Raw genomic sequence first — 12,763 nt, 5'->3', positions numbered from 1 at the left:
CGGCATTCCAGGAATGCTAGAGGAGAGATGCTGGTATAAATCGCAGAAATGAATCAGCTTCGCATATTGAACACCTTTTCCAAGAAGCATAGCTACAGAAAGTGAACCTGCAAAAGTCCTAATGGTGAAACAAGAAATGAAAGTGAATTCATACTTTCTGCTCATCCCAGCAAAGTGCAGGATGTAGAACTGTTAGGTAGGGTAAAGTGCAGTGAACATAAGTTAGTGAGGGCTAGCATTCACCTCTATTTGAAGAGAGAAAGAGTAAAATTGGTCAAGAAGCAACAGGTCAACCTTGAGGCAGTAAGGGTAAAAACAGACAGACTGAGTCTGGTACTTGCAAACAAATATGCAGCCTAAGAAAAGAGGGGACGATGACATAGAGGTAAGGAATGAAACCGTAACTAGGCTGGCTTAAGAGGCAGGAATTGAAGTGGCAGGCAAGGCCCCAAGGCAACCAGAAGGCAAGCTCTCCCAAGTAACTAAGGATCTAATAAGGAAACGTCAATGATTGAAAGTGTCGAACTCAAGGGATAAGATAGAATTCGGGGAACTGTCAAAACTGAACAAGGCGAAAATAAGGAATATTCGCAACTACAACATGCGAAAGACTGCAGAAGCTGTAAAAATGAATGCAGCCTGAAATCAGTGAGAAGGGGACTTGGCAAAGAACAAACCAAGCTGTATGCACTGAAAGGTAAGCAGGGTAATATCGCCAGCAATCTCGAAGCTATAGTAAAAGCAGCGAAAAAATTCTATACTGACCGCTGCAGTACCCAGAGGAGTCAGGATACCTCATTTAGAAACAGTAATAAACAGTTTATAGAAACTCCTCTTATAACCAGCGATGAGGTCGGAAGGGCCTTGCAAGACATGAAACGAGAAAGAGCAACAGGAGAACATGGAATAACAGTTGATTTAACCCAATATAGAGAAGACCTAATGCTTGGAGAACTGGCGGCTCTTTATACGAAGTGTCTATTGCCTGCAAAGGTCCCAATAAACTGGAAGAACGCAAACATTATACTAATTCACAAAAAGGGAGACGTTAAAGATTTGAAAAATAATAGGCCCATTAGCTTACTCCCAGAATTATATTAAATATTTAGCAAAGTAATCTCCACTAGAATAAGGGCAAGACTGGACTTTAGTCACCCAAGGGAACATGCTGGCTTCAGGGAGGGATACCCTACATTGGATCACATCCATGTCATTAATCAGGTAATCGAGATATCCGCAGAGCACAATCAGCCACTCTATATGGCTTTCACAGATTACGAAAAGGCATTCGATTCAGTAGAGATACTAGCAGTCACAGAGCCATCATGTTATCAGGGAGTACAAAGCGCTTACGTAAATACCTTGGAAAATATCTACAGAGCTTTCATGCCTATCTTAACTCTACACAAGAAAAGTACTTTCAAGCATTGCGTGCTTCGAAGAATAATTGAAGCAATTGAATTGGGAAGGCTTAGGAGTAAGGATCGACGGCGAATACATCCGTGACCTTCAGTTTGCCGATGACATTGTTCTATTCAAGAACAATTGCAGAAGAATTACAAGAAATGGCTTAGGACCTGAACTGGGAGAGTGTGAGACTGGGGTTGAAGATTATATCCAGAAGACAAACATAATGATGAATAGCCGCGCAAGGGAACAGGAGCTTAAGATCGCCGGTCAGCCTCTAAAGTCTTTGAAGGAGTACGTTTAACTAGGTCAACTAATCACATGGAACCCTGATCACGAGAGTGAAATTCATAGAAGAATAAAAATGAGCTAGATAGCATACGGCACACATTGAAAGCTCCTGACTGGAAGGTTACTATTATCATTGCAAAGGAAAGTGCACAATCAGTGCATTTTACCAGTGTTGAAATATGGGGCAGAGACTTGCAGGCTGACAAAGACGGTTGAGAACAAGTTAAGGACCGCGCAAAGAGCGATGGAACGCAGATTGCTAGGCACAACCTTCAGGGACAGAAAAAGAGTGGTTTGGATCTGAGAGCAAACGGGTATAACCGATATTCTAATTGACATCAAGAGAAAAAAATCAAGCTGGGCTGGTCTGTAAGTCGCCGGTTAGATAACTGTTGGACCATTAGGGTTACATTAGGGTTACAGTCGAGGACGGTAGAAGACAAGGTGGAGCGATCAAATTAGGAAATTCGCGGGCACTAGTTGGAATCGGTTGGCACAGTACAGGGGTAATTGGCGATCGCAGAGAGAGGCCTTCATCCTGCGGTGTATATAAAACGGGCTGCTGCTACCGCTGCTGCTGCTGATGATGATGACGAGTTAATATGAATGCTTGTCGGTTAGTTTCAGGTAACACTGATCTGGTCTCCAGCTCACTGGCCTAGAAATAAAGACGAAGCGTGAATAGCACTCCATAGCTGCACGCCTTCCGGTTAAGGATACATTATTCCGAGGGATTGCCCGGCACAAAAAAAAGAGCGCAACTGGGCCACTTATACAACTCCTGGAAAGACGCCACTAGGACATGGTTGTAGAATCGGGAATCAACTCTAACAACTTGGCACATATTTCGCTTAAGCGTTCTAACAACGCTCACAAAAGTCATCCGAAAAGTAAGTCAAATTTCACTGAGTGCGGCTGCCTAACGCGGGTATCGCCATATCGGCGGAAGAGATGCCCCGTTTTTAACGCGACAGGGTTAAGGAGCTCGTGTCGCAGAAAAGCCGGTGTTGTCGGTGGCGTTGGACGTGAGCGATAAATACTGGGAGGCACTTCATAAATAAAAAAGCAACTTGCAAGATGTGCTGGCTCGGAATCGATACAGATTCTGCGGAGTGGGAGGCGGAGACGCTGCGACTCAGCCATGAGTTAGATGCTTCAAAGCGGTACAAAAGCGCCTCTAGTGAACGCGGTGTGGCCTTAGAAACGCGACGTAGTATGTTATACTGCGGTGTATATCGGAAATTATGAGCATGTAACTTACAAAAGTCGCATTTACACGAGTAGCGAAGTACGTTTCCGCTACATTTCTTCTGCGCTCTGCGCACACGCAGAGCCATCTTGCGGCAAACACAGAAGACCCTTTTCTCGTAATGTGCGGTACTGCCCCGACACGTGCCACGCCACTCGTCCGCTTCTCCCCTTCGGGCTGTGCGGGGACCGGTGCGAGGATGCCCCACTACCCTTGCTTTAATAAGTTTTCTCGCTCTCTCCCCTTCCAACTTTCAGCGTGCGTCACTCAAACCCTCATGTTTAGGCGACGCGACTCCTCTTTCCGCTCACAGCGTCCGATGCGGGGCGCCTCTGACGTGTTCGCTGCGCCATAGCGCACGTGGTGGGAAAGCGTCCCCGGCGATGTGTGCCGAGCTGCTTCCGAGGAGCCATGCGTCTGCGTGGTGCTCCCAAGCGAGATAGAGGAGAATCCCATAGAGGCATCAGCCCCATGATCGCGTCAGCCTTCATGGCGCGTCGCGGCCCGGCTGTCCTTGCCAATCACCACGTTTGGCTCGCGTAGATAGTGTCTCCCTCCGAGACACCGAGTTCTTTGGTTAGTTTCTCTTGCTTAGGCGCAAGTTCCGTTGTCGCGCCGAACGCTGCGTTGCTCGGCGCTCCCCCCGTGATTGGTGGGGGCAAAGTCCGATGCGGTGCGCCTCACAGGTGATTGCTGCGCCGTAGCGCATTGTCTTACACCCCTTGGCGGGTCGACGGGCACACTATCGTGCTCCACTCTTGAAGGCGAAGCTTAAGCGTCCTCCAATTTTTCTCCTCCACTCCTACCACTATATATCTTACTAGAAGAAAGTTTGGTTTTCCTGTGCAGCGGTGTAAAATAAGAACTCTTCGCCGGACTGATGCGCTTCACGCTATAGAGCATAGCAGAATTACTGTCGGAGGCCACGTCAAGTAGTAAGACCAAACAATAGCACTAGACGCAATAGAACGCCAAGTGCCGGGATTTGACCAACTTCGCGAGAGCATCAATATAACGTTGTGAGCAAACTGTGTAAAATGTTACATAGCTCAAGGGGCCTATACCTAAGATATAAGCGTCAAGTGGCGTAGATCTCTGACATCATCCGCCAAGGTATCCTGCAGTGAACTGAAAACAGTGAACAGCTGCATCCATAGACTCCTGCAGGAAGCGACACCTATGCTGCTGCCGCCAGCCAATCCTTGCTCATCCGCCCTTGCGTCAGGGAAACGTGTTACCCTCCATTTCCGTCTCCAGCCACCGCTACCACCTGGCCGCATGCCGGTATATGTGGTGTGCCTGACCACCACACGCACTGCTGTAACGGCGGGGAAGCAGCCCACCTTGCACCACTAGTGCAAGACTACGGCAGAGGAATAGGACGTAGCGAAATCATGCGGTTATCAACACGATGCTCTGAACGAAATATGACGCCACATAAATAATACCTGGTAAAGCGACGTGATAACAGCGGGACAATGCAATGTAGCCGTGATAATACGTTGCGACTTAAGTATAATCCTAGACCGAGAACCTCTGAGTTCGAAGCGATTCTCGACGAATACACAGTGACCGCTCTAACCAACACAAAAGCCGACTAATTTGTAACCAGTGAATCCTTGGTAAAGACTGCATGGGATGGCCGTCATATCCGGACAGTTGAATGACACCTAAAAACGGCAAAAAAGAGCTGCAGTTCATGACAGGAATTACCCTTCGACATTCGTTATCCTGCAACAATGCTGACACGACGTAATTTTTGGTATGAACTCGCAGTCAACACAGCGCTTTCGGGGGATAAATTCCAAGTCAATAACGTTGTTCACATATATTGTGATAAGCGTAGAAAGCGACCAACCCCTGCTGTTCGAACCTGCAATAGCCGTCGTAGGGAATTGCTCAGTTCCACAAAATGTGTTGATAACATCCACAAACTTCAGCCGATAACCTGAGTTAACAAATAACCAAGCGCATGAAGGTCGCATACATGAAGGAAGTTCAGGCATTGAACAATGCCTTTGTCATCTTGAATTCTTCCGAACCCAACCCGGCGGTGTGATTTCCTGAAGCTGTTTTTGATATTCAATTGCAAGTCTTACCGGGCCTCAACAGAAAGTGTTCGAAAGCTTCCTCACATGATGCAAGGAGCTGCTCTTCGTCATCATCAGAAATTCGACAAACAACAGTTTCCGAGCATTCCATATTAACCGAAAAATACAAGCGACGGCACCGTTAGAGTCGATGCCGATTTGCTACAAGAGGAAACAAAGACAAAGATGCAACTTGTGAATTCCTGCGCGACCAAACTCTCCATGTATCTAAGAGCTTGTGGGCCTCTCCTATACCCTTTGTCAAGAAGGAGCACTGAACTCGTTTTTGCAGAACGCTCTACCAGGTGCACTCCCTCCCACGGATAGGTGCTTCGTTGGACTGGCTGAGTATTGCAGAGTATTTTTCGTCGATATGTCTCAAGACACGCGACTGGCGAATTGAAGTCAGTGCGAGGCATCGGAAGAAGACAGGTTTTGTCACACCCGCCGGCTTTTTGGGTGCAATGCAATTTCATTCCTACTTGGCAGTTGAGGGTGATCTAGAAAATGCTTCACGGTACATTGTGTATGGATAAGATGTGGGGATGCGCGACTCACGCGCGTGCCCAGATATCTTGTTCTCCCCCCATCTCCTCCAATCCCGCTTCGCCGCGTGGCCTGCGTGACGCCCGCGGCGGTCGATGTGGTTGAAGCGCAACGCGAGAGATGGCGCGAGTGTTGCACTGCTACCGGCGGGGTTACTTGGGTGCGGAAGCGGAAGCCGCTGACTCCTGGATTCGGGACAAACGGGACGGACGTGCCGTGCCGCGTGTGCGCCGATCCATGCTTCTGCGAGACCGTCTCGCGTGGCCGCCTTGGAACGCGCCACCATTCGCGTGACCGTACACGCGAATGACCAGGCGTTGGGATCCAGCATGGGGCGAACATATTCGCTCGCTATCCGGTCGCGGTGAGTCGGACGTCTAGATTTGCCGCGCGCCCATCGGCATGTTTTGTGCATAGCAACTCGGCTAGCAGGCATTGATCTATGAAAGGTGCAATAAATGCCCTTGTGATTGTTTGCACGAATTCCACATCTGATCCCTACAAAGAAGACTGCAAGAATTTGACATCGCTGTGGTCTATAAGCCCTTGGTGGAAGCATTCTGATATTGACTATCGGTTCCACGCTCTATGATCAAACCACGGCAATATACAGGTAATCAAGACCACGACACCTTAGGGCAAACGATAAGCTCAAACAACTTCGCCGAGCAGCGACGAGAAGACCAGGAAGAAGCATTGTCGAGTACCTTGCAGACATGACCGACCTGATTCATAAGGTATTTAAATGCAAATTGTTTTAGCCTGTGCTATACAGCCCCTCGTAAACAAATTGTTCTAACCAGTCCATGCCAGGTCAAAGCTAGTTTTACTTTAAGCATGGTATCGACAGGTTCTACACGCACTACATTGGGAACACAGAACTACGCACTTCGGTGCAACTCGTACATGCGCGAGGATACAAGAAAAATGTTACTGGCAGATAAGGACCGCCGACGTCGCCTATTAGGCCAAGGCATGTTGAGACTGTCAGCAACGCAAGACACCACCAACAAGGCCATCGCAATTGCTACAGCTTATTCAATGCCATAGTCGACCGTTCCAGCAGAAGACAATGGGTCTACATGGACCTCTCCCGATGTGAATTCCTGGGAATCGGTGAGTCGTCGGGGCCACATACTAGTTTACCTGCTACGCCGACGCGAAAGCCCTGACCAAAGCTAGGGCCGCCGAGGTGACGAAACATTTAGCCGAGAACAAGCTGGTACGTGATGGTGGCACAGTAACCCGTATCACCAACATTGAAATGGCTTGCAATGCTAAGGCATTCATGCACCATGAAACGGGGAATCCGGCGTCCATTTTCGTCATCCGATGGTACCAAAACCCACGTGACCAAGTGATGACGTCAAGTTCCCGGCGCTGGACCTGCTGTCGTTTGCACTGCAAAATGACACAGTGTGCAGCCACGAAATTGCACCTGATCCCAAAATTGCTTTAAGGTGGATAAAAGTGAATTAAGGTGGATTTGGTTGCATTAAGTAAATAAGAGGGATTTAGGTTAGCACAAATCACAGAAAGGTGGAACAAGGGGAATTATAGTGCCTTAAAGTGGATTAGTAGGATTAAGGTGGACTAAAAGGGCATAAGGGTGGGACAAATTAGAGCAATGTTCACTAAGTTGGAAAAGGTCGCTTCAGGTGAAATAAAGTGGATTAAGGTGGGTTAGGGCTGGTACAAATTAGAACAAGGCGGATTAAGATTGATTTGTGAAGGACACGCTACAATGTATGACGTCACGAGAAGTCGTAATGCTTTCGCATCCAAATAACCTAACGATTCGCAAGTGATTGTCAATTTTTACAGTGGAGAATAGCGGAGCGATCCTTGAATACATCAGGGCAAGTTGACACAGGGCAATCTCCTACCACCCATAGATGAATGGCCTTGCAAATCAACTAAATGAAAAAACTGAGAGCCACATAAGCATGCAATAAAGAGGATGAGGGCCAAAGCCTGCGCGCTCACGAGAAATTCGTTATTTAACGTAATATTCTCATTCGAACGCGTCGTTACTTAGTATTACTTGTTTTCTCTGACCCAAGGCCGTAGGTTCGAGTGCTTCAATTAACTAGATTTTAATAACTCCGTTAATAAACTTCGCCTTAATTAACAGCAAAAGTAGTACGTTCGACTGCCTCAAATGGTCGTGGAGGAGGAGGAGGGCGGAGCTTTAGTATAGCAGAAACCGTGGTTTCACCATCAGTGGTGTGACCATCAATTTTCGTACCATTGGATTTTGGACCTACAAAGAGTCGAGAGTTCGACTCCCACCAAAGTGCATGTGTTCGAGTACCTTATTTAACTTTGCCTTAAACTCCAAAGGTCGCGGAATCGACTCTCACCAATGGACGGAGGTTACACCATCAGTGGTGGCACCATCGATTGTGGTGTCGTTTAATTTGTGTCAAACCAAAGGTCGAGATTTCGACTCCCACAAAATGTCAACGGTACTGCGCCTACCAAACCTCGTAGGTTCGAACGCCCTAATTACCTTTATTTAACTATAGCTTAACTAACTTCGCTTTAACACCACAGGTCGTGAGTTCGGCTCCCACCAAAGTTTGTGGGTTAGAGTACCCAAGATATCTCTATCTTAACTCTGCTTCACCTAACTTCGACTTAGCACCAGAGGCCGTGGGTTAAGGTCCCACCAAAGGTTGGGGGTTCAAGCGCCCTATCTAGCCTTGCCTTATTTACCACCAAAGGTTGTGGATTCGACTCCCACCAAACGTGATGGGCTTGAGTGCTCAAATTAACTCTGTCTTAAATAACGCTGTCTTAACTAACTTCGCCTTAACACCACAGGTTGTGGGTTCGAGTCCCACCAAAGCTCGTGGATTCGAGTGCCCTAACGAACCTTGCGTAATGTACCATCGAAAATCGCAGGTTTGACTCCCACCAAACGTCGACGGTTCTACTCCCACCAAACGTCGCGAGTTCAGTGCCCAAATTACCTTAATCTTAATTACCTCTTCATTAATTATCGGACATCTAGCATAAGATCTGTGATGGCTACTTTAAACCTCCCTCTTCTTTCATCGCGTATAAGGTTACCACGCTTATGACTGCGGCACTAAATTTATTACTACAATGCGAAATTAAAAAGTGCACTTTTCTCCGAACCTCCATACATACCATCTCGTACTGACCATCACCATAAAATGAGAGTTCCACATTGTCGCATGAACCTATCTTTTTATTCATTTATTCCTAAAACTACCAACGAATGGAATCATTTGCCGGCCTCAATTGTTAACATAACCGATACGTCGGCTTTTAGAACTACTATTAAGAAATGCTTTTGTTAATTTGCATTTTTTTATTTTTTAAATATTATAACCTGTCTTCTGTAAATGTTCTGTATTTCATTCCACTCCCTTCAGTAACCACTTCGGGCACTAAAGGTACAATAAATAAATAAATAAATAAATAAATAAATAAATAAATAAATAAATAAATAAATTCTGTCCTAAGTAACTACGCCTTAACACAAAATGCCACGGGTGGGGCTCGCACCACAGGTCATGAGTAGAGATCCTTAATTAGCTATATCCGATTCACATCATAGTTGGACTGCCCGATTTCCAATAAAGATCGTGCGTTCGAGTGCCATAACTAACTTTGCCTTATTTACTACAAAAGAACGTGGGTTTGGCTCCTTCGAAAGCTCGACCGTTCTACTCCTACCAAAAGTCGTGGGTTCGAGTGCCCAATTTAACTCTATTTTAGTTACCTGTAACTTAACCAACTTACCCTTAATACCAAAGGTTGTGGGTTCGGCTCCACGAAAAGTCGTGGGTTATTGCTCCTTAATTAACTCAATCTTAATTAACGGTGCCTTAATTACCGCCATTTCATTTAGACCAAAATTAGAGGGTTCGACTCTCAACAGAGGTTGTGGGTTCGAGTACCACCAATGGTCGTGGGTGGCACCATCAATTTTGCTGATAAAATGCCGGATGGTCAAAACTTTGATAACGCAGGACAATAAATTTTCTGACCCATGAGCAACTTAAGGTGTTCGCCCTAATAATCGCCGAGATGTGAGCAGTGTGTTGACACCAAACTCAATAGCTCTCATGCCGTTTTTCGTTACGAAACCTTTGCTTACGACCCGGTAGTTAAGGAAAAACCGCAGATGACGCCATTCATGTTGGTTCATAGGATTAATCCAGTAATGACGCATGATACCACGCTACTGAACGTCCGGGGCTAGGAGAATCTCGTTTTCGCCGCCTATCTTAAGGGCGTGGACGAAGAACATGTCGCCCGCCTGCGCATCAAGAACCTGCTAAGGTCCTATACCCTACACTAATATTCCTGATGACGGCACGTGAAATGGCGGGACGGCGACCATGCTCTGGTTTCGAAATGATACGCAGAAATGTATTTACTAAAAATCTAACGCGCTGTTACTTTGCATCATACTAGACGACTAGACCTGGGGTTCCGCACGAGACATTCCGCCTTTTTCTTAGAAGCGTGACTTAGGCGCGACGCTAACAAAATGGCACCTATGGCCTCGATTTGCTTTCGCAGCGTGACGCAATCTTTACGTTTTCCCTCAGGAACTGAAATGAAGGCACTGAACCTAAGGTTCTTGTTAAGCAGAACTGTTTTATTCACAGTAAAATAAAGCAGCTGGCTGAACGCGTTCTGTCGAAAACGCTTGTCGCTTCCGTCGTTTGCTGCGCACAAGCCATCGTCTCCATCAGTAGATAGGACGCTAGGTTGCGTGACCCCGAAAAATGGAATGAGCCATCGTATATTGGTGCCAACGCGCTTGTGTTCTACCTTGAGGCAACATACGCGACCATCAGGTGGTGATCAGGGGCCGAATCGTCTAACTCTTTGGAAGGGAACCCGTTCACTTGGCCTCATCTAACTGGTCAAAATTTTGCTTGCGTCACAAGCTGTCAGTGACAGTGGGGTGGTACCGCTAATTGCAGTCACGTCACGCATCTGTCGATCAATTCCAAAGCGAAACCGTCTTTGGCTAAGAGCGGAACCGGCGAAGGGGTAGGTCGCTTTGGATTCCGTTGCTGTGGCTTGGCTGTTGGCTCGCGATCCTGGCCACGCGCGCCGGTCGCGCAACCCCGGACACACGCGTGAGCCGCGCGCGCGTGCGACGCTTGCTTCGGAGGCTATTACTTGCCTTTGTCGTCTGCTTGGCGTTGCTCTTTCGGTGTCGACCACGGCTGAAAGTGCGATACGCGTTCGAAGAAATGACGGATAATGAGTTGCACCTCCCCTGCCGGCTTTCTAAGTAGACGCCATATGCAGTCTACGCTATCAATTGGAGGAGACTCGGGTGCAAGCGTACCAGTGGCCATTCCACGCAGAGGAAGGAATTGCACACTGCGGTTGATCGCCACCGGCCTGCAGCTCCTAGAGGTCGGTCGGAAGTGAAGCTTTCATCGGAATGGCCTAGCTCTCTGCTGCCGACACCGTCCACGAAGTTGCTCTCGCATTTACTGTGTTGCCCGGTAGAAGGGCTCGGTCAGCTTCCCGTGGCCTCCTCGTGAAAACCAATGCCAAGGAGATAATTGTATGGTGAGATCGAATTCCCAGTGCTATCGCCAGTGTGAATAGCTTGAAAATCGCCATTCAGTAATCAGAAGGGTTCAACCCAGGCTGGTACCGCGCTTCCTTCATTAGGCTGATAAATCTATACGGTCAGGACGGTAGTATATTGTGCATATCTCTTATTTGGCTGTCCTTTATTCCCTAGTCCGAGAGTGCCGCTGGAGTGCCGTCCTAAACGCAAATTACAGCACCAGCCGAGACCTTTGCAAATACCATGAGCACGCGCTAGGAACAAAACATTCTCATGGCCTCAAACGACGGGGAAAATGAGGCGATACGCTTGCTTCTCGGCCGCCATTGCATATGGCTGCTCATTAGCATGACTCGAACGGCTCCTCGCACCACAACTTATAGCGGAGAATCTCTGCAATGGCGGCCCTGCACAATGTCACGCAACATGAAACTGACGTTTACGAAACGGTCCTTCCCGTGACGCAGTATTACAGGGTATTCCTCCAGCTTATCAGCAAGCTGACATGGCGGCTATCATGCACCGCCACTACATGTTCGCGAAATTTCAGATGCATTTCACGGGCTTCTGCGCCGTACCGCCCACTTTTTTTGAAGCGCTAACGTTACAATATAGCTACCAACGACCAGAAAAATGTATTAGTCTGCCAAATTTGCAGCACCACGTCAAGTTTCATCATCTCGATGAAAATGCAAAATGGAATTTTGCGAAACATCCGTTTCCCGGCACACATTATAAGGCACGTGAGCTCTCGGCAGCCAATCAGAGAGTCAACATGGCGGATAATGGCGACCGTACAGCCGCCATGCGTGTCGACAATAGAGCCCCATCTGGCGACCTGGACTATGAGGATTGTGCTGGACAGCGCTAATCTATCGGAGCTACACATGGCGCAACCATTACGTCAGTGTAGTGTGCCTTAAGCCATTCCACTAGGGCGAACTAATTGTTGATTTTTTTCCTTAGAATACTTCATTCCACATGCATGGTTTGTGGAGACCCGGAGAGCAAATATTTTCGCACATTTATGGACACCTGTTTCTGAACAAATATCTAGGTGTCATAAAGTTAGGCAGTTCAACTCTCTGTAGTAACAAATCTATACTTTGACGATATACATCTTCCTAAAGTAACCTCGTAAATGCATGGAGCATATTTAAATTCAAGTTGGATGTAATAATGCACGAATGATGCTATCATCGGTTTTTCATACATTCATCAACAAAAAATCTTAGATATATAAGTGTATTTGCGTGAGACCAATAAACATACCCGATTAAGGTATACTGCAGAGGGCTCAGCGTCATACCTTCCTTCTGAGCAAAGAAAATGAGCGTAACGGTGAAGTAAATTGCCATCCCGTCCATGTTAACAGTAGAGCCGACAGGCACAAGGCATCTTGCCAGTCGGGGATCCATCTGCAGCCCTTCTTCTAGCGCAACGATCAGAGTGGGCACCGTCGCTGAGCTGCGAATGCCACAAAAACAGCACAGCCTCTGAGCTAAACGATTGAGATGGGTTGCCTTTATTTTAGGTTTGTCGTTCTTATCCTCATAAAACTACGCCCAAATCTTTATACTGTTGACACATATATTAAAGCGC

At 47.2% G+C, this 12,763-nt stretch overlaps 1 protein-coding gene across 2 annotated transcripts in view; it reads right to left on the bottom strand.

Moving 5' to 3' along the window:
- The window catches only part of LOC142578016 (excitatory amino acid transporter-like), a 70,301-nt gene that overhangs the window by 17,576 nt on the left and 39,962 nt on the right, over positions 1 to 12,763 (bottom strand). Inside the window, exon 9 of one of the 2 annotated variants that reach the window (XM_075687442.1) lies at positions 12,434 to 12,628. The exons of the other annotated variant lie outside the window; for it this stretch is intronic. Coding sequence (XP_075543557.1) covers positions 12,434 to 12,628 — 195 coding nt within the window. The remainder of the gene's footprint in view (positions 1 to 12,433; positions 12,629 to 12,763) is intronic. 2 annotated transcript variants of the gene reach the window in all.

Source organism: Dermacentor variabilis, chromosome 4 (assembly GCF_050947875.1).
Source record: "Dermacentor variabilis isolate Ectoservices chromosome 4, ASM5094787v1, whole genome shotgun sequence".
Lineage (NCBI taxonomy): Eukaryota > Metazoa > Arthropoda > Arachnida > Ixodida > Ixodidae > Dermacentor > Dermacentor variabilis.
This window is presented reverse-complemented; position numbering and strand designations above follow the sequence as displayed.